At 35.0% G+C, this 22,709-nt stretch overlaps 2 protein-coding genes across 4 annotated transcripts in view; both read left to right on the top strand.

The window, feature by feature from the left end:
• nAChRbeta1 (nicotinic acetylcholine receptor beta1) overlaps positions 1 to 8,092 on the top strand; it is a 53,687-nt gene extending 45,595 nt beyond the window's left edge. Inside the window, exon 7 of the mRNA XM_022057805.2 lies at positions 4,806 to 8,092. Within this exon, the coding sequence (XP_021913497.2) occupies positions 4,806 to 4,970 (165 nt within the window). The 3' untranslated portion in view covers positions 4,971 to 8,092. The remainder of the gene's footprint in view (positions 1 to 4,805) is intronic.
• Positions 8,093 to 10,148: 2,056 nt separating this feature from the next.
• On the top strand, positions 10,149 to 21,627 carry LOC110826801 (armadillo repeat-containing protein 6 homolog). 3 transcript variants are annotated; one of them, XM_022057809.2, is made up of 7 exons: positions 11,959 to 12,598; positions 12,837 to 13,479; positions 13,985 to 14,130; positions 15,479 to 15,598; positions 16,967 to 17,116; positions 19,977 to 20,035; positions 21,217 to 21,354. In XM_022057809.2, exons 1-6 carry the CDS (start codon positions 12,482 to 12,484, stop codon positions 19,986 to 19,988), a joined length of 1,188 nt encoding a protein of 395 aa, XP_021913501.1. In that variant the 5' UTR covers positions 11,959 to 12,481; the 3' UTR covers positions 19,989 to 20,035; positions 21,217 to 21,354. The 3 variants fall into 3 exon arrangements, with proteins under 3 accessions (XP_021913499.1, XP_021913501.1, XP_021913498.1); XM_022057807.2 differs by lacking the exons at positions 11,959 to 12,598; positions 19,977 to 20,035 and adding an exon at positions 10,149 to 11,745 and having other exon boundaries at positions 21,217 to 21,627; XM_022057806.2 differs by lacking the exon at positions 19,977 to 20,035 and having other exon boundaries at positions 11,984 to 12,598; positions 21,217 to 21,627.
• Positions 21,628 to 22,709: the final 1,082 nt, after the last annotated feature.

Here is a 22,709-nt window from a genome sequence, read left to right as displayed (position 1 = left end):
AATAGTGCCAGACATTTTTTATGTTTCCCGCGCAGACTGAATAAAATAAATTTATCTGTCTCTTCGTCTGTTTTTATTTGTAATTTCCAAAAATACTTGATGTATCTCAACCAAATTTAATATTTAATTTATTTTATAGTGATCAGTATTAATCCATATTTGACATGAGATACGTAATCCATTATCTTCTTCAACATTTCTATAAAACTCTTTACAATACAGTCATTAACGAAATGTAATAAAGAATTTTTATAATTGTAAAGTATTATTTGCGGTGTTTATTATATTATGTGTGTCTGCAATAAACGCATATCAGACCCACTGTATTATTAAAAACTCCAAATAATTAGTTTCATAAATAAATACACTCCAAAAATGACCACATCCTCCCACTTTTTTTAAAAACATTATCAGATTTCTACACGAAGAGGTTGCAGTAAATTTAGTGAACAAATTATTTTAAAATTACAGCTGAATTCTGCGTCTGCGTGTCGTATGCAAGGGCTAAGGTCATAGGTAAATGAGATAGATGCTGGAATTTGCTGGAGGTAAGAGTGGTTATTGCACAAAGAATCCCTGTAGCGTTTAATTTTACACTTCTTAGTCACAAAACTATGGCAAACGCGCGGATGGTGTAGCTTCCTGTTAATATCATCGGTTGCCTCGAGGATGGTAGTGGATTCAGATGTCTGAGGTCTTTAAACTTCGTATCCCCGTTAACATTCTCTTCCGTTTACTTGTTAGCGAGGAAATTAATCCGTCGTCAATGTTTAACGTTTAGAATTAAAACGAGAATTCCTTGTCGATTGGAAACGAGTATGGCAAAGTCTCCAAATTGTGAGTTTCTTTACGTATTAAATACTATATTAACCTGAGTTTAAGACAATTATAAACTGATTCCGAATTTATCACTGTCGCGAATATAAATCGAGACCGAAAAATACGATCTAGAATATAAATCGATTCCTTATATAATTGATTGAACTGGGCTAAGATATACCCGATGATATATCTGTGTTATTTCTGTGTGTCTGTCCGCTTCCCACGTCAATTAACTAACTCAGATTTTCGACACGTCCGTTAAAAAGCTGATAGATATTATGTTGCTCATTATATTTCGTGGATTTATATATCCCGAGACTCGTTACTGTATTACAAATTACTGCCACTGAAAATATCCTGATCCCCTTCAACACAATCTTCGCCTTCACACGTCATTTAACTGAGATTAATGTTAATATTATTCTGCCGTCTACGCTCCGGTTTCTCAATGATCTCTTCACTTGATATTTACCTATCAAATTTATTTATGTGTTACTTCCTTCAAGCGTGTGAAATTTTATGACTCCTTTAATACCAAATCCAATATTCAAAATATTTAATTTTTGCGTCTCTTAGTGGCATATAAATTTCTATAATACAGTTTAATAATAAACTATGATATTAGTAGCTTAAACATTGTATAAGACCATCTTTGTCCAGAAAGCATGGTTAGGGCTTATACTAAAAGCATCTTTGGCGAACATCCCGGCCGAACACGACATTGGAGAAGTTCAGAAAACTGCCATTCTAGGTACATCATGCATTATTCGAAAGACACTCATGTAAAATATACGCCTCACTCGAAATCTGTTTAATGCATGTAATACGTATTAAAAAAACAAAATGTATTTCAGAAATAACTACTGCACTATATACCTCAGGGGCAAGGTTTGTCTAAGGTACATGGAAATAAATACCATAGGAGATTATTCGTGAATCACAAAATTCAATCTCACAGACAGAGGTTACAAAACAATGGTTGAATTAATTAATTGTTAAGCACTATTCAAGACAGGTATGAACACTGGCAGATCTCGTAGACGTTGCACTTAACAAGAAAAATTTTTCTGACCTATGCTTAAGACTCACAAGTAGAACAGATTTTACTCCACAGATGTGAGAAGTGATCCTTTTTTGAATACTGTGAAAATCGATTATACATCGATCTTCTGCCACATAATGTAAAGTGCTTTCCCCCCCACTACTTCCCACTTTAATGCCCTAGTTACATTATGAATCCCCCAAGCGACAAACTTCAGAGTTTCTGTCTGCCGAGTTATCATTGTCTGCATGTAGGCATATAAATGTCGGTGGATCTTTACACCACATGTTTCAGAATATCTGAAGCTACGAACTTAAGTCCCATTGGGTCGCAGTTTATAACAAAGCGTCTGTAATTCAGTTACATGTAACTACTAATAAAGCACTTTCAAATCTCTGGAGTGATCAGTTCAGTGTTGCCAACATCCTGTGAGAAGGCTCAAGCCACTCTGCTGAAACTATTAATATTATTTTTTTATGTAATGTTGCAGTTATAAAAAATGTTTTGAGAATCCGTAACAGATAGCCCAGTAGAATGGGCTGATTCGATTATCGTTTTGTTCGCTGGTCGATTTTTACAACGCTTATCTAACAATTAGGCCCATTTAAAAATTCAGACCATACCGCAAAGAAAACACAACGATTTAACATAACACATATCAACTGGTTGACGCTGTTTAAGGAAATTGTCACTGTTTATTCTGAAAATCATACGAAACAGAAAACACCGTGTGGTCACAGTGCGTATTTATAAGATATGGTACATTTTCAAATTTTTCGTTTAAAACCATCCTGCAATATAAACAAATAATTGTTAAATAATTGTAAAAATATATTTGAAGCCCGTGTCATAACTTATTTTTGAATTTAATTTTGTCACAGGTTTCCTCTCCGTATTTTAAATTAATATTCTGGGTTTTCGAAATATTAATGTTTGCGATACGTCACTTGTTTGATCTGAATATAATGAATTTCTTTATCCCTTCTCTTCTGTTTCATTTTCAGAAATTAGAACTAGCGGTTTCCAGTTTATATACGTTATGAGAAATGGGCTCCAGTGAATTTAATGAGTTTACAGACTCCATCATTTATCTAACAATCATTATCTACAAAATTCTTTGTCTCATTCTACCATTACGTCCTTGTAGATGTATTAGTTTTCATGGAATTTGTAAGTAATTAAAAATAACACGAGAAAAAAACATTCACGTGGATTTCACTGCAAGTGTTCCTTGGCTTGGTTCAGGGTTCAATTTTTTTGGTGGGGCTATCAGCAGATTTTTATGATTTTGTATGACTTTGGATTCTTACGGCGGTGAGACGTCTGTGTCAGTCTGAAACTGAACTCGACGTCAGGGTTGGGGGGTGAATGTCTCATTGATCCCTGGTCGGTCTTTGCAGCCCTCATGTGAGCCATCCGCGCATGCGTAAAGTCGACCGCACCCTCTCCGATATTATACAGAGCAGAAAATGTTTGATCCCAGTCCGTTTCAATTGAACTAGGGTCGTAATGTAAGATCAGAATTTATTTTAAGCAGTTTTAAATAAGATTAAGATAATTTGTCAGTTAATAGAATAACTGGAACGTCTATTAATATTAAATCACACACGTGGTAAACATTTTAGTGTTGTTTTAAAATAAGCGTTTTGAGTCTCTTTTAAATTAATTATAAATACAATAATTGAAATTTAGTTTTTTAAATTATGTCCACATTATTTGTACTTATAAAATTAAATCTCTGCTGTGCGTTTGTCTCTCGTCATCAGAACATAGAACAGTTTCTTAATATAAGAAAATTTGGTAATATTAAAATAGTTCTACTAAGGAACGACATAAATCGATTATAAAAAAATAAATTAAATAAAATATCTGGGACGATTTGACATCATTAGTAAAGAATTATTTTCACCTGTAATTTTTTAAAGCATAAAAATACGTAAAATCATTTTGCCAGAGGTGTGAGGTTTCCACTGTACTGAAGATACCGATTTGGTCTTCTGGGTTGTAAACTCGTTCTGGACTTGCGGGTGAATTCCACCAGCGTTTCGGAGGAGCGTACTGCCTCCATATTTATTTCCCTTCATGGAACCCAAGAGCTTCATTACCGTATTTACAAAAACCCTTCACCGCCTTGCGGTAGGAATTAGATCATAGGAGAAATATCATCTTTTAAACGAAGAAGAAGTGGCTTTATACAGAGGAATTCATAGTTCCTTTTAGGTAATTTGAAAATATAAGCAACAAGGTGCTGATGTATTTAATTAGGAAGGGCTGCATGGGAATAATTTTGTACCAATTTGGAACGATTTTAACGAAGTTTATCTAAATAATATATAAGAATTCAGTTCCCACCTCCAAGAAAACACAACGCGCCTTTATTACAAGGATCATTTGGCTTATGCTGTTTAAAAAAATAATCGCTGTAGATGACTGTCTTCTGAGCTGTTGCGCCATGTAGTCCCGCAGACGTCTAATGATGTTTCGGTTGTTATTACTTCCTCCATCACCAGGGCGATATTCTCTTCGAATACTGGCAGATCTTTTAAACTTTTCTGTATTTCCAGGGGATTTCCGTGTCACAACAGCGTCCTTCGAAATTCTTTCATGTTTACCGATGGTAACTACATGAAACAGCTCCTTTAAAATTCTGTAATTCTACATTTTGTATGTATTGATTTCTTACGAGTCTCGTTGTTAACAGCGATTATTCCTTTAAGCACGATTAACCTGCTGATTTTTGTAGTGGTGAAGTGTTGTGTTTTCTTTGCGGTACGGACTAAATTCTTAAACGTTACTTAGACGATCTTCGGCTTCAGATGTTTAATGAATTTTATTAGGAATATGGAGCAAAGAATAGACTTGGAAAAGGAAAGAGATTTAAAATTGGTAAACATCTTTGCGACTTATTTTAATTCTCTAAGATTTCCACGTGGTGTTTCAGATCCGGGAGGACTGGAAGTATGTTGCCATGGTGATAGACAGGCTACAGCTGTACATCTTCTTCCTGGTGACGACTGCTGGAACTATCGGGATACTGATGGACGCGCCTCACATATTCGAATATGTTGATCAGGACCGAATAATCGAGATATATCGTGGGAAATGAGGACCCGTTGAAATGGGTTATTATTGGATTCAGTTATTTGTTAAAATATAAACTTACTCCAGAAAAGTGGTGTGTTGAAGATATTCTATCAAATGCTATTACACGGCTAAATGAAAATTTAGCTTCCTACGAGCACTACCAATAGTGATATTCAATTGTTATAATAGTGAAACCACAGTTTGAAACGAAACAAAGAAAATGTAACAATCATGTCACTGGCTGTTTCATTGTTAGCGTGATGAATCTGAATCAACGATAAGAGACGATACAGACTAATTATTTTCATTTGTTAATCAATGGCAGTATAGAAATGTTATGTGACTAGACGGATAGGCCTAACGATTGCTTCGGTCCTAGTTGCATTACAGAACGAGATTTTTTTAACATCCATATATAATTAACTAGAGAATAATAAGTGCTATGTAACATATAATGGAAAACTAAGGACTAAAGAGTTTCTTTTGAATTAGCCAGGAAGAACTTGTGCTCAAAAGTAAAAAAAAAATATACAAATTTAATCTCAAATTCTATATGGAAATATGTTATCATAGAAGAAGGAAATCTACAGAATGCAAATTACCTTCTCTGTATTGTTATAAAACAAATAATGTATAATAACAAATTGACTTCTTTTCATAGGTTCTAGAACTGTCAATGAATGTTCAAGTGGACAGGGATAATCATTACAATTTTTTTTATTTGTGGGTGAATCACCACTAGAACGGACTTTATTGTAGGTAGTTGCTTTATATTTACCAAAACATGAACACCCCCCCACCCACCCACCCAAAAGAAAAGAATTCATGTAACACGTCCAAAGCTAGACGGAATTTAAGGAAATACTTTTTGAACACGCAGACACACCTGATTCGTGCTCAGTTCAGTATTAATATAAAAAGGGAAGGGCATCAAGAATTATCTGATGTACTGCAATTTTTTGTAGTATATACACAATGTGTATGTATAAGAATTTCAAAAGACGGTGTTTCTTATATGATTTTTCCCCTGGAAAATTGCGTTTAGACAGTTTAATCTTTTCACGTTGTGTTATACGGTGATTTTATTAAGAATTAAAAATTTAATCGCATGGATATCGTACTTTGAAGGAAGACATTACTTTTTTTATGTACGTTACCTGTCTTTCGAAATGACTTGAACACAGAAAGAATTTACAACAAATAGCTCACACACATTTTATATTCATTATAATACTTCAGTTTTACTCGAAACACAGTATAATTAAGAAAAAATAATTTTAAATATTTCCATTCGATTCAGTCCAAACAATCGATTTTAATTCTTCATACATATTGTACCTAGCTTTATCTAAATACTTCGTAATAGATCACGATAATAGATTATGTCAATTTAATAAATGAGTTAGTGATAGCAATTTCGTCAGTGAGTGATACATTTAAAATGCCAATAATTTAAAACCTGTGTGTCTAATTGTTGATTGTTTTGGCGCGAGAATATCATTATGGCGAATACGCAAGTTTCTAGCAATAAAGGTCACTGTGAACATTATGAAGACACTGGGGATTACAAGTGAAATGTTTCTGACCTTTTTCAATTACATATAATATATCTTTTCGCGATACTCTTGCGAGTAACCACATATTCAGGCCTAATCATACAGAATAATAATAAATGGAAATAATTATGCAGTATTATGTAGGCAGAATAAAAGTACATTCATGTGCTTCAAAATATTATACCTTCATCAAAAGGCCTCAGACACGCATAGTTCAATAGTTTCCAAAGTGTAATTTGCAGACTTATTGGGTGTACAAAAAATATTTCAAACGGTTATCAGAATAAATTACTAATTCGCAATATGTGTGCCTCCTCTATGTTGAATTTCCTGATTTATAATAATGATGGATCTTTTATCACTGCCTGAATAATTTTTAATTACGAATGTTACATAAAACTGCAAAATTAATTTCCATGTGAAAGCTAATAACTCTTTTACGTACATTTCTTGCCAAATTTTCAGACATTGTATTTTATGGGATGACTTAAGGAAATTATTATATTGTTCAACGGAAACATTCGGCAGTGGCATAGTACACCCTCGTTGCAGTGTGTATGTATGAATGTCCAGCACTGACAGAACATTTTAGAAAATAGGAATAAACTAATGTTTTGCACTTGTGAAGTGATAACGTAATGCTCAATAATGAAACATTTAACCACATAATACTTCAATAATATTATATATATATGGGATTGGTCCAATTTGCTTGGAAAGTAAAGTGGATATATATAGTAATGTCACAATTCTCCCCTATAACCCTTCCTCGTCTTAGTATGTTGAGTGTTGAGAGGACAGAGGACTTAGGTCATGTTCGTGTGTTGTCGTCATGTCATTATCGTTGTTGTTGTCTTGTCGTCATACCTCCGAGATCAGCACCAAACCAGACATTGTAATTTAGGCAGAACATTCCCCTGATCGTGGCTACCTCCCACTATTTCAAAGAAAGAGAAGTAACAATAATAATCATAATAATAATTTTGCTCTTTTGGTTTATAAATGGTAAATATAAAGATATTTCGTATTATTTAACTCAATTATAAGTGGTTAGACGCATTTCTAGTTAGTTTGGTGACAATATTAGAATGTGTATATATATATATATATATAAAATAAAATCACTGAATAGAAAAAAGATTTACGTCACCTGAATTAAAAAGATCTGACACTGGTTAATTATTACTATATAGTATAGGCATTCAATGAAACTTTAGGTGTGCAATATTGTGTGGCGAAACATAGACTGTCACGTTACTTATTGTAAAAATATAAAAATAACTAAAAGTTGCAGCATATAAATTGCCAAACTATACACGTTATTATATGCTTTAAGATGCTAACATAACTTAGATTTTAAGTTCTAAATCCAATCGTCATATCTGGATGACCACAGGTCGGTCGTCAGCATGGTATATACACTGAATTCATCACACAACCCAAATATTATACGTTTTTGGCAGAAAATACTTACTGATGCATTAGGTTTATTAATCATTTAAAATAATGTAATATCCAAAAATGGTATTATTTTAAACACACATCATAACGGAGAATGTGGGACGTAATAAACTATTTTCTTAGTGTTTTTTTTTATTTTGTTACTGCCTGAAATCCCCATAAAAAGTTTTAAACAAGTTCTATTACTTTAGAAATATTAACGTTATAAACGTGGTTTGACAAGAGGAAAATAAAAAGGAAAACAATCTTATTGAATAAGTTCTTATAAACTTGAACATACCGTATTCCTAAACAAGTGTTCTTCTGCACTAACCTGACACACTTTGGATAAACTTAAAATCATGTGATATCGGTGGTTACGTTTTTCAGTTTTTAAAAGTGAATATGATCCTCATTATATAAATAATCATATTTTCTCCTATTTTCCTTTTCCAATTTCTCTTACGTTTTAATCATTTCCTGTCCTTCCCATGATGTTAACCACGTGATACTTTAGTCAGACAGATTCCCTTACGTAATTTTAGCTTAGAGTAAAATAACAAACACTGAAGTGACATGAGATTTCAAAGAAGTTATTATAAGACAAAATTCTGCAAGTAAACCACTAAAACTCCTAGAATTAAATAACAAATATTCCTAGTGTGCATGTAATTTCGTTCTAAATATAATCATTTACATTTGTCTGCGGCTAGCTAACCCACACAGCATACGAGCTTTCTGCTGGAATTGAACGTGATACAAGTACTGCCTGTTATTTAGGCAACACTCCAAGAAGTTTTAACGTAATTTATTTTTCAACATATAAATTTTATGTTTTTATTTCATTGTGCTGTTGTAGTCTGTCATATTTCCACAACTTTAATACAAGTCTTTCAAAACAATGACCGGTCAGTCGATAATGCCATCGTAAAATTATTTTTTAAATATTACAGAAATACTTCTTACAAAAGCTATTCCAACTCATGACAGGATGACAAAATTCACTTAATATTAGCAATTATAGTAATGAATACATTTACGTATCATCTTTTCTCGCGTTATTTACATGCCTTTAATCAAACGTCTTTACAAATTTCTTCCTTAAATAAGGTAATCTAATTCCTAATTTTTACATTAAATTTATCATTTATATAAATATTCTTCACGAAGAAAGAATTTTTGTCTCGAGTACAGTCATAAAAATAAATTCTGATTAATGTGTATGTACAGATTTATTATCTGCTGAATGCACAAATTAATCATACCAGGTAATGGAAAAAGTGATACATAATTACATCAATGTTACCTAACAAAACATGAAATTTTGTTTTAGCTATGTTTCAATTTGAATGAATGTATGAATGAATTTTGTATACAAGGACATTTACTACTCTCCAGTGTTTTCATACTTAAAGAAAATGAAGTATTATCCCTCGAACTACTAGTACGAAGTTTAAAATGGTAAGAAGACTTTTACAATACATAAAAATATTTAATATTATTGGAAGTGTTAATAACCTCCTTGGCTGTTATGACTCCCTGTCTGTAGATAGCGTCTCTCTTTGAACTGCACGAGACTACATCAGGAGCACAAGACCCTCATCTTATGGAGACCAACATTTAGCCCGGCAAAATGCAACGGGTAAGGGATCTACTGCGCAGACATGAGGTTTGAGGTTTTTTGCAGCCATGTCATCTGTCAGTTGGTTACTAACGTTTCGGAGTAATTTGTCACCTCCATCTTCAATGTATGAGGCCTAAAGATGTAGGGGATAGGTTCTTCCAAAACGTCGTTTACCACCTACAAGTCTACACGATATTATAATTTGCGAGACTACAATCCAAATTCTGTACGGGTTCCTCAGATAAACATATATTTCCTTTCCATAATGCATTCATTGATAAATTTAAAAGCAAATATTTCTTCCTGGGCCCGAGAGAGAGCCGCAGAACTCACTACAAAGTGCTATTAGATTTTCCCGATAACAGTCATAAAAACAAGAAAATCAACAGTTCCCGCCACGAGCTCGGAAGTGAGAACTGCATTCAACTCTATCCATAAACACACTGTATTAATGATACAAGAAAATCTGAAGCATTAAAAGCATATAGAACATAGTTTTATAATAATATTTTATATTTTGAAATAGCTATACACGTAAAATATCTTGTAGTTTGTGCAAGTATTCATTTTTAAAATTGTCATTGATCTGTTTAACATTCATTGACCTTGCATCACGGCTTTCATGCAGTCCATATGGTTACGCATAACATTACCATAGTGCCGAATCATTAACGCTGGAGTTAAAAGTGGTGGTGGTTGCCTCATATTACAGGGATTTACATCTATTCTGAATCATGAGTGAGCCATGAGGCATGGATAATAAACGTTAATTGTAACTGAAAACTGAAAAGCATTTGCATTTTGCATAAAAATGACTTCAATGAAGGTTATGTGTTGCGGTTTACCACACATACACATTTGAAGTTCTTACTATAGCATACGAAACACTTTTATTTATTTATTATACTAAAATTATTACATTTATAATACCATATTATGTCCCTGGTAAGAGGAACTGAAGTCAATAGGAATTATATTTTAGTTAAAAACTTAATACCAGGCACCAAAGAATTGTCATGTATCACATATACTTTTCTCTAATCAAAATGTTGATTTATAAATGAAATTTAAGTATCTGTGTAGACTAACACATTTTAATGTTTATCTTCTTTCATGCTCCTAATTTTCATAACGAAAACAATTGTCAACAAATGCTTTAAACACATACAAAGTTGCATTGTGAGCAACAACGCACAGAAACTTGAATCAAACGATAAGTTTTGAATATCCCAAAAATTATTATTAAAAGTTATCTTCTTCCAGGATGACAGGGGGTGAACTTTCAGCATGTCTGGCTCCAAATGAGGAACTGTGGCACAGGCCTGCCAGATATGAATCCTGGCATATAAGCAGCTGGTCCAGGGTTTTGCAGTTGACCTACATCTCCACTGTGCCTCATCCTTATATATATTCATTTCAGTATGATTGTATTTGGCTGGTCCAAGAGAACCAGATATTTTGTGGTCAGCCCTGAACACAACTCATAACTTCACCTTTACATTATTCCTAGCTGGAAGACAGAACTTTTTCATTATTAAATCCAGGACAACTCTAGGATCTGTTTAACAAGACTGTTTACCTCAAAGTACATGAGGCCAGAATATAAAGCTGAACACTTAACTTTTGCCTAATACTGAGATTAAGAATAGGTGGAACATTACCTCTACATACTACATTCATATTGTTAACATGACTTTTACTGCTCCTTGTTTAATAACATTATCTTCCAATGTCCCTCCTCACCATCTCTCCCTCATTTGTTATTCTACAAAAATGAGCTCTGTTGTAAAGTTTCTCTAACATAATTGATTATTAATGAATCAAAGTCATTAATATGTTCACAAATCCCCACCAATCACGTCTATGCTGAACTAGCTCAGTCCTGTTGCTTTCATAATCCACTTTCCTTATGATCCTTTCTATTAGCTTCCAATCTGCCTGTAACACTTCCAAGTGTTGCCCTCTGAAATACATATTTTTGTATTTTTGCTTCCCTTATGCAGTCTACATTTAATGTCCATGTAATCTTTCTTGATTTAATCACTCCAGCCAGGTTCATCTGTATGGTGTCTGGGGCCTTGGGTAAATCAGCGTGTGACGCCATCAATATTTTACAGAAATCTCAAACTTTTTAACCATGTCTGGTATTTTGTGAGATCTGAATTATCCTTTACAAGGTAAATTAATAAACTTAAAATAAATAAAACGTTCTTTATTTTAACTACCCTCATTCCCCAGTTTTTTGATATTGTTCTCACTTTAGCATGAACGATTAACACCTTATGGACCCTCCCATTGATCGCATTCGTATAAATTACAGCAGTAATTCAGTCACGCCAACATGGTATGAAAGTCACTGCGATAATTCAGTTGGTTTTGTTTTTTAATTTACTGGCTTTTCGTCAAATGACCGATTAGTTTTTGCCTGCATAACTAAGCTTGTTTTGTATAAAATAATAATATTTACGCAAGTACAAAACATTTTTTTATATGCGGTCTAAAAAATTAATTGATTGTTAAGAATACGGCCTGAGGCACAGGCGTGGGAAGAGGAGTCAGTTAAGAACAGGACAGTTTCTTATATTTTACTTAAAGGTGTTGGTGTGGTACTTGGTCTATGTCGTGGGAGCTCATAATTTCCGTTTTACCAATATTATTAAGGTGATTAAATCAAGGAGGATGAAGAATGCATACAAAAGGAAGAAGCCACACGTGAAAAAACAGTTGGCGATACACTGGATTTATCTGGGTTACTTCTGGGGACTTTCCTTGTAGTTGGCGACACTGATCACGTATACACTTCCGACGTTCAAAACATTTCTCGTAGGTTGTAAAGCGAGGTTATGTCAGAAGTTCTTCTGTGAACGTTATTATAGCTTAGTTGTAGTTCATTAAGTACTAAAATATTACACAATGGTACGAGTTGTAAGTCAAGAAACTTTTGACGAAGTTGTCAAGGAGAATATGGAAGAATTTGACATGAGTCCAGAAGAGGCAGTTCAAGACGCAGTGCAACAGTTTGAGGCTCAGGTATGACCAAATGTATGATTGACGTAGGAGATATTTTGTGAACAAGTTTTCTTGGAAAGAGGAAATTAGGAAGAGCGAGAAGGCGTCGAGGACTAATGTAAGTGTATAAATTTAAGGATTTGAGGTGAATGGAACTGGCTCTAGGTTGTATCAGTGCTACCATTACTTTCAACTACATCAAATATGTTAAATGCGTTGTTTGATGGCATGTGATATACGGTGTGCTTTATCATTTCAGGGTGTTGACTTGAGTAACATAGTTAAGGAAGCTGCAATGAGTGATATTCCTGATGCCTCCAGAAGCAAATTGACTTCATCACTTGATAATATAGCTAAACTGATGAAGGAACCTGCTGAGAAAGAGAAGATTATTATTGAAGAGCTACGAACTGTAAAAGATGAATGCGACAAGAGTATTGCAAACAAGGTTTTTGCCGGATCGCTTGGAGCTTATAGCATGTTGATTGATGTATTGGAAAGCTTTAATTCAGTTAATGAGGTTGCAAGCGAAGCGCTCAGTACAGTCACAGCACTGATGTCAGGGAACCCAGATCTTTTGGACAAGCGAGGCCGTGAAATTATCATTAATTACTTGGATAACCAGAAGAATGTAGATATACAAAAGAAAGTTTTAGAATGGGCTAAAGTGTGTTGCATCAAACATGAACAAAATCGACAAGACTTATTTGGAATGAAGATTCTTATAAGATTGAAAACTTTATTGCACAGTGATACTGCACCAGTAATAGTGAGGCAAGTTTGCGGTGTTGCCAGAGCCCTTGTGTTGGATGATGACATTCGAGTACAGTTTGGAAAATCTCACGATCATGCTAGAGATATAGCTCTAGAAATTCTTTGTACACTGACAGATTTATTAAAAAGTAAGTTTGTATCTTCATCTTTAACATCATCTTCCACTGACAATTTGCAGTGGGGTGTTGTGTCATCTCTGTATTTCTGTAAGCACTCATTTGTGTCTGTATGCACTCTTCTATTAATCTGATTTATCTTCCTTGACTTGTTCTGTACATCTCGTACTCGGATCTGAGATATTTTCATTTTCCTATTGTTTATGCTCTCAGAGGACTTCTCTTGTTCATATATGTTGCATGTTCATAGCTATGTGAGCTCAATTTCACTGGGGTTTTTTTTGTAATGTTTCAATTTTTATATCTTACTTTATGTTCTGGTTTTTGATCTTTTCCCTTATTTAAATTGTCACAGTGGTAAGTATAAGAATGGCTCTTTTCTGGGATGTAGCAATGTTAGTCTGGTAGATATGTGGCAGCAATAAGCTTTCGATCAGTTTTTATGAAACTGCACGGTGCATCATTCCAGACGATAGTCATCTTCCTTAGAAACATAGTTTTTTTTTCTTTCTTTCAGAATTTAAAGGTGACAAGGAGACAGTTAGTGATGTAATTCTCACCTTGACAGCATTGATCGTGAGAAACGAATTCTGCCAGATGGTTGATGAAGCTGGAGGCATAATATTCATTATGGACGTTTTTGTCAACTGTCCTGACAGTGAGGTAAAAAGAAGTTATTTCATGTGTAATTCAAATGTAGGGACAGTAAATTGATTGGGCATAGTGCAATAAAGTAAAATGGATGTGGGTATTTCTTGCACGAGCAACATTTGATTTACAGCAGGGACAGGATATTCTTTGTTTACCACCTCTTCCAAACTGGCTCTGGTATATTAGGTGTGAAGCTTCTGGAACATCAGTTTGACCGACTCTTGTTTTATGCCGGGGTCTACAGTGTATGGAATATTACCTCCATGCCCCCTGTCTGCTTTCATGACATGGTATTTGCTACACATATTAATTCCAGTCATGGGTAAATCGTATTTGTAATACTTTAATGCATGGAGAAACTTTAGAATGGATAAACCAGTTTGCAAAAGAAAATTGTTAGATTAATGGCTGGTGTAAAACCTAGAAATTCATGTAGAAGTCTATTTAAGAGATTAGAGATCTTAGATCTACCTTGTGAATACATATTCTCGTTAATGAACTTTATTGTAAATAACCAAGAACATTTTCAAACTAATTTCGCTGTACACAAGGAATAAAAATCAGCTTCATAGACCAGTTGCCAACCTCTCATGTTTTCAGAAGAGTGCATATCAAAATTTTCAGCAGTCTACTATCAAGTCTCACAAATCTTATGAATAAAAAGGCACAATTTAATATAGCTTTAAAAAGATACTTAATTACACGCTCCTTTTGCTCTGTCGACATATTTCTATTGTTTACAAATAAGTGATAATTTATCTTCGATATATAATGGGTAGATTTATTTGTAACTTATCATTACTTTAGGCAAACCCTTTGTTTGTATTATGTCAAATTTATATAATAGTATGAATTGTACTTTGTAACATGTATTATATTATTATTATGACTTTTTCCACATCGTATTGTCATCTGACTGTCTTATGGATCCATCGAATGTATGAATAAAATTTGATATTAGAGAATTTTATAAAAAAAATATAAGCCATTTCATTTTTCATTTAGATAAGATAATTTTAACAGGCACTTTTCATAAGAGAATATATATTACCTGAGCTTACTTCAGCATGAATGCATAAGACATTCACCTTGGTTACAGTGGTTATCTTGGTTTCTGTTTATGTGCAGAAGGGAAATCCATTCACAGGGGTCAAATTCTGGCAGAAGTGCAGGAATTGTTATGCACATACTGTTTTTAATTTGTTTATTGTCATCGCCCTGATGACGGAGGCAGTATGACCTCTGAAACGTTGGTAAACATTGACAAGACTACATGGCGCAACAACCCAGAAGACAGAAATCTTCATACTCACCGCTGTGAAAACCTCAAATCTTACATTATTTACTGTCATTATTTCAGAAGCTCAACAGGCTGTGCTTAAATCTGGTGAAGGGGCTTGCCGGTAATGATGATGTAAAGGCGCGAATAGTGAAGCAAGGTATTGCACCTCTAATTATATCAGCAATGCATCGGCATGAGGTATGTTATAAATACCCACGCTCCTACCCCTATTTTATTTTGACTTATACATGTTTTAAAATTATAAATTATGGGAAAATTGTCTATGTATTTATGCATTATCAGAATACAAAATATGTGTTGACATTTCAAGGTAGAAGTAAATGAGATCTACTCTATGGGGGCCTATTGTTATTAAGCCTGGTTTAGTGTGTGTCTAAAGACCAACTTCAGAATTTCAAGGTCATATATATGTTTTATTCCGACAATGGATAACGTCGATAGAAAATTGTCACATAATGATATTAGACATTCAGAAAACCTTTAGAATGTATTATTAACCATTTCCAGATCTAGAACTACAGTTGGCCTTTCTTATAGACTTGCAGGCTGTAATGTTATAAATATTGACAGTTTTTTTAAACACCATGGCCATTTATTACAAGAAGCTATCAAATTAGCCCAACTGTTGCAAATAGGTCCACAATTTACTCAATAATCTGCTCAAAATGTCCCACTAATGACTGATTTTTTTAAAGAAAATGACTTGTGTAGACTCAATATGTGAATCTACATTTCAAATGCACTGTTTTGACGTTTCAACAAACTGTCATGTATGACCTTCTGAGCTATGAAAAGACAAATATGCCTCTTGTATGCTCGGAGAAGTTTTGAGAATCCCTCATTTAAGGTATTACCATGTTTTGTTCTACGTTATGTGTTTCCTTTTGTCTTAATATCTTTTCACATATCCAGTGATAGAAGCAAACGAGTCGTATAATATTACATCTATCACAGCGCTTTTGATTTTGACGACATGTTTCGATGTTTACCACATCATCTTCAGGCTTATCAATTCATACATTTTTAAAAACTATTGTACATTTTTGTGCATTGCATTTATTGATTTTTAATTTTCAGTCTTCATCTTGATTTGGAGTATGCATTTTGATGTTCATTATCAGGTTGTATTGTGATGTATTGGACGTCTGATATCGAGAGACGATAAACTGCAACAGAGTTCAATGTACAATAGTTTTTAAAAATGTATGAATTGATAAGCCTGAAGATGATGTGGTAAACATCGAAACATGTCGTCAAAATCAAAAGCGCTGTGATAGATGTAATATTATACGACACAGAAAAGCGCCATAAAATATAACATAATGCAATTTATATTGTAAATGTTATAAAATTTTAAACAACATTATTTTAAAACAAGTTTTGTGTATAGACTGGAAAAATAAATATATGTATTGATATAACACAAACATGACGCAATTAAGATATAAATTTTATATCTGTTCCTATATGTGTCTCTCATTTTGTGAAGTTGATCCATTTTCTTTCTGATACCTGATTCTATAACATCCTTTGTTCTGATTGTAGTCATCTGCTAGACTTGTGGGTGCAGGCTGTGCCGCAATAGCTGCCCTAAGTTTGCGAAATCCAGTTAACAGCAAAGCTCTGTGTGCTGCCGGTGCCCCAGACGTTATTTTGCAAGGCATGAAGATTCATGCAGAAGATTCTTCTGTGCAGGTTTGTTACCAGTTGTGTCCCTTTGTCAAAGTTCTGCTAATCTCACCCCCCATTATCATTAATAATTTCATGAAATTCATGCTATTTTATTGCTTTGTTAATCTATAATCTGATGGTATTAATTAGGCCCAGCAGCATTTTCATTAAATCTGTCTCAAGCTGTACCTAAACCCCCATACATCACAATGGTGTCTTATGTAGTTACAGGGACCACTTTTACATTACATTCTAACACTAACACAGTGAATATATACGAGGGGAAGTCAAAAACTTCCCGGAATTGTGGTATAGCACTGTAATGGTAGGACATATGGCAACACATACATAATCACCTTCAAAGTAGGACCCTTGCGCGCGCACACACTTGCTCCATCGATCCTGCCATTGTTGGCGGAAGGCTTCGTTTGGAATCTTCCGGAGTTCGGCCGTCGCATTCGATTTGATGTCCTCCATGGTTGCGAAACGTGTCCCCTTGAGACCCACTTTCAGAGTAGGGAACAGCCAGAAGTCACTCGGAGCGAGATCCGGAGAGTATGGTGGTTTGGTGATGATGGGAATGCTTTTCTCAGCAAGGAATTGCTGCACAACTAGCGATGTGTGGCTCGGTGCATTATCGTGATGCAGAAACCACCCACCCTGCCACTTGTCGTGCCGATTCCTCCGAACTGCTTCGCGCAACCTCTGCAACACTTGCACTTAGAAATGACCCATAACAGTCTGTCCAGGCGGTACGAATTCATGGTGCACCACACCATCGATGTCAAAGAATGCCATGAGCATCACTTTTTCCTTGGAGGCATGATTTCTTTGGTTGGGGAGACGACGCTGTGTGCCACTCGGATGACTGCATCTTCATCTCCGGGTTGTAAGCGAAAACCCATGACTGATCACCAGTGACAATCTTTGTGAGAAACGTCGGGTCCTGCGTACTTTTCTAAAATGGGAATTCCGGGAACTTTTTGATGCCCTACGTATATGAAGAAACGGTGAGTAATGTAACACCTTACTCTTATGTATGTAGAACAATTGCACTACTGTTAAGGCACCAAAATTATTTTTTGTTGCTTCTACGCTGGCATGTCTGTCTCATGGCAACATGCTACCACTGAACATTGTGGTTAAATGGTCAGTATTTATATTTTATATTCAGGTGCTCCTAGGTTTATATATTAGCCCAGACACTAGTTATCCAGACTGAAGTTTTTCTTGAATGTCATCAGTCCTCCCAGGGAAATGCTGAGATAGTACTTTAAAATTTGCCACAACCACTTCATTCCATATCCTTTAAAATTAATCATTCAGTAATTTTACCACTTGATGCTCTTTAACCCATTTTACCTGCTCAGTTGGAAAATACTGAGTTAGTTAGTTTATTCCTTTTATTCTTCTTGGGAACATAGGGCTGATATAAAGCTCCTCCACCTCACTCAGTTGTTGGCGAGTGCCTTTATTTCCTTCCAACTTTTCCCCTGTGATCTTGCTTTCTTTTCAATAGATCTCCGCCACGTAATCCTCGGTCTTCCTCTTTTTGGTACCCCTTGGGGGTTCCAGTCCAACACTTGATTTGAAACACTCTCATCCTCTTCCATTTCCTTTCCTTGATCTGTTGTATTTTCGTTTGATGGGTAATTCTCCACAAGTTTTCATTTGAAATATTTTCTGGCCATCTAATTTTTAGAAGAAACCTTAGACATCTGTTGTAATTTTTGCATTAGTTCTTTAGTGACTTTCCAGGTCTAACAGCCACGTAATAGGACAGATTTTACGTTTGTATTAAAAATTCTCAATTTAGTATTTAGAGAGAATGAGTTTGATTTCGAAACAGATTTTGACTGGGCAAAAGCTCCTTTTGCCTTTTTAATTCTGTTTATAATGTCTTCGTCTGTTCCATGTGTATTGGACACAGTGATGCCAAGATAGCAAAACTGTTCAACTTTTTCTATCGTATGGTCTTCTATGGCTAACCCATTCACTTTTTTATTATTTAATCTCAATTGTTTAGTTTTCTCCCTGTTGATTTTTAGCCATATCTTTTTCCTGTTTCATTCAGATCAGAGATGTTTGTTTGCGTTTCTTCATAGTGTTGCGCTAATAAACATATATCATCCGCAAAATCCAAGTCTTGTAATCTTTCTGTAAAAGTCCACTGTCTTTTGGCATGTGAAGTTACGTTCCTCATCACTTTGTCTGTCACTAATGTGAACAACATGGGGGATAGAATACGTCCCTGTTTGACAACTGCGTTAACAGAGAAAGATCCTGAAAGTTTTCCACTATTTTCTACTTAATAGGTATTATCCTTATACATTTCCTTCAGTATTTTAATAATTTTTTCTGGTATTCCATAACATTTCATTGTGCTCCATATTTTATCCCTTTTGACTCTATCAAAGGCTTTCTAAAAATCAATGAAAGTTTTAATGGTGACTAGAAATTCATTTTTTACTTCTTTATTCTTAAGTTTATTAATATGTCTACGCAAAAATCTTGATTTTACCGCTGCAACTCTCAGCCTAATATCTGCTACCATCAGGTAGCGATCACTTCCCACATCTGTGCCTCTCTTATTCCTAACTTCGAGGACAGAGCTCCTCCAAGTTATATTTATTGCTAAGTGATCAATTTGATTTTTCACTTTCTTGTCTGGTGACAACCAAGATATTTTATGATATCTCTTATGCAGAAAAAAGGGATCCACCTATTACAAGGTTGTAGTTACTACAAAGTTCTGCAAAACGTTCTCCATTATTATTCATGATTCCTTCCCCAAAACATGTTCCATTCCTTTATTAGCTGATCCATTCTGTGCATTTAAGTCTCCCATTAATATAATTACATCTTTTCTTTTTGTTCTCTCTAGTGTTTCATTTAATCTTTGATAGAAGGCATCTTTATCTTCTTCATCTGCTACCTCTGTAGGTGCGTAACATTGTATGACTGTTAAATTTCTTACTTTTGTTTTAAATCTTCCTATCATTAGCCATTTTGATATTGGGAGCCATTCAATCAAAGCTTGTTTCATCCCTTTGCTCAAAATTAATCCAACACCTCCCCTGTGTTGATCATCATCTCTTCCTGAATACAAAATTGAACCACCTTCACTGAAGACCCAGTAAATTGCACGCTGTCTTGCTTGGATGTTCTGTTGAACACGGGGTCGCAAATGTTTCATTTTTGAAATAATAGCCAAAAATAAGTTTCAATGAATTGACTTTATATCAAAGTGAATCCAGCATCCAGCAAAGATTTTTAGTTAAAGTTCGTGCAGGAATTGTTGACGACATGCTTATTGGTCCACACATGCTTCCATCGTGTCTAAGAAGACCTTCATATTGGCGATTCTTAAGAAGACACTTGCCACGTCTCTTGAAGATTTACCACTGAATACAAGAAGACAAATGTGGTTTATGCACGACGGAGCCCCAGCACACTTCTCCCATCGCGTCAGAGATCATCTCAATGAACAGTATCCTCAGTGATGGATTGGGTGTGGTGGCCCAGTAGCATGGCCACCGAGGTGACCGGACCTGACTAAATTGGACTTTTATCTGTGGGGTCACTTGAAGTCCATTGCTTATGCAACATCCATAAACAATGAATATGACCTATAGGAATGTGTGCAGAATGAATGCCAGGTGATTTGAGGAAACCCTGGTGTGTACGAACGAATCAGTCAGTCTTGTGTACGTCGTGCTCGTGCACATGTGGAGAATGGAGGAACAACCTTTGAGCATCTGTTATAAAGAAACATCCCCGTCCTTATACTTGGCAATAAATGCATATATTGAAACTTATTTTTGGCTATTATTTCAAAAATGAAACATTTGCGATGCCATGTTCATAGGGACATTTTTTATTATTTTTGTTCCTGGAACACACACAATGTTTGTAAACATACTTCTGACTCACCTGTATGTTCACTCAAACATTTGATAAGTTTCAACATTCAGTGTAGCTCATCCCTAAAATCTGAAGTTGTACACTTTACTTTCTTGTCATTTCATAATTTTTATGTCCACTTAAGCTTCATATCAAGTTGAATTACGGATAAATGTTTAATGCTTATCAGTTATATATTAGAATGTGTTTCATTGATACAGAAACAAGGCAGCTGGGCAGTTCGAAATCTGGTGTCACATGATAAAACTTTGTGCCAATCTTTTATGAAGCTGGGAGCTGAGGATATTCTAAGAACTGCCGTTAAAGTGCACAGTTTGAATTGTGATTTTGATGCGAAAGCAGCACTCAGAGACTTGGGTTGTGACATTGAATAAGTATATTGAGTACAACATCCGTAACTGAGTAAAAGGTATCTTGTTTTCATTTTGTTGCCGTGGCTATGGAAGAGTTTTACTAAGATTTAACAAGAATGTACACGTATGTTATTGCAGTATGAACCTCTCTTTAACTTTATAAATAATATTCTTTTTTGAGATTTTGTACTGTTATAAGTAATGTTTATATATGACATTTTAAATTATTTTGTATCATTATAAAACAAATTTAACTTATTGTTTCGATTAAATTTTACTTTATTACTGCAGAGACTTGGTGAGGCAGAGAATGAGTGTGCAGACCGGTTTTTGTATGGATCGCATGGAAATTTTTTTAAAAAATATCAAATTTTTCAAAATTTTAGATATATCAAAAAATACTGAAAATTGTCTAAAAAGCGCTCAAAACAATTTCAATGTGAAATTTTTCAATTTTTTTTGGTTTTGTGCGCTATTTGGACAATTTCCAGCATTTTTTGATTTTTTGAAAATTTTTAAATTTCTCAAAATTCCACCACCTGATGCTTTGGAGAACCGGTCTCTCTGGGACTGTTACTGATGTTCTGTGTCCTTGACGAATGCGGTCAGTGCCTGACTTGGGCTCTGCACTGACCGGTCTCTGTATGACAGCTGTGACGTGCCGTCTCCGAGAAGCCCAGGTGCGGCTGACAACACGTGAGGCAGATACGGACCTGCACAGACCGGTTGGTGCAGATAGCGACGCAGGCAGCAACTTGGTGATATAGAGGCCGAGTCCAGCAGAGACAGCATGTGGCGTTCACCGAGACTGGCATGTATCTCTTGAGCAGAACTTTGAAAAAAATTTGAAAATTTTCAAAATTTTCGAAAAATCAAAAAATTCTGGAAATTATGTGAAAAGCGTACAAAACCAAAAAATTTGAAAGTGGAATTTTTCAATTTTTTTTAGTTTTGTGCCCTTTTTGGACAATTTCCAGCGTTTTTGATTTTTTAAAAATTTAGAAAAAATTCCAAATTTTCAAATTTCACCCCACGTGATGCCATGCAGGACAGATCGCCGTCGGAATGTGTGTGATGTACTGTGTCTCTGACGAACACGGTCTGTGCCTCACACAGTTTCTTACGCGCCGTCTGCTATAAGCCGAGGTGCTTGTGACGTAAGGCAGATACCGAGACGGGCAGGGACACGGTCGGCCACACATCGAGCCCTGCATAGGCCGGTTGTGCAGAAACCGAGTCAGTCAGCAATCGGAAAGGATCGACGCCGAGTCCGACAGAGACAGGGTGTACCACTCGCCGAGGTTGGCATGCATCTCTTGGTGAGAATTTTGAAAAAAAAT

This window comes from Zootermopsis nevadensis, unplaced genomic scaffold (assembly GCF_977971745.1).
Source record: "Zootermopsis nevadensis isolate Lab colony 2312 unplaced genomic scaffold, Znev_1.0 Znev_ptg000007l, whole genome shotgun sequence".
Classification (NCBI taxonomy): Eukaryota; Metazoa; Arthropoda; class Insecta; order Blattodea; family Termopsidae; genus Zootermopsis; species Zootermopsis nevadensis.
This window is presented reverse-complemented; position numbering and strand designations above follow the sequence as displayed.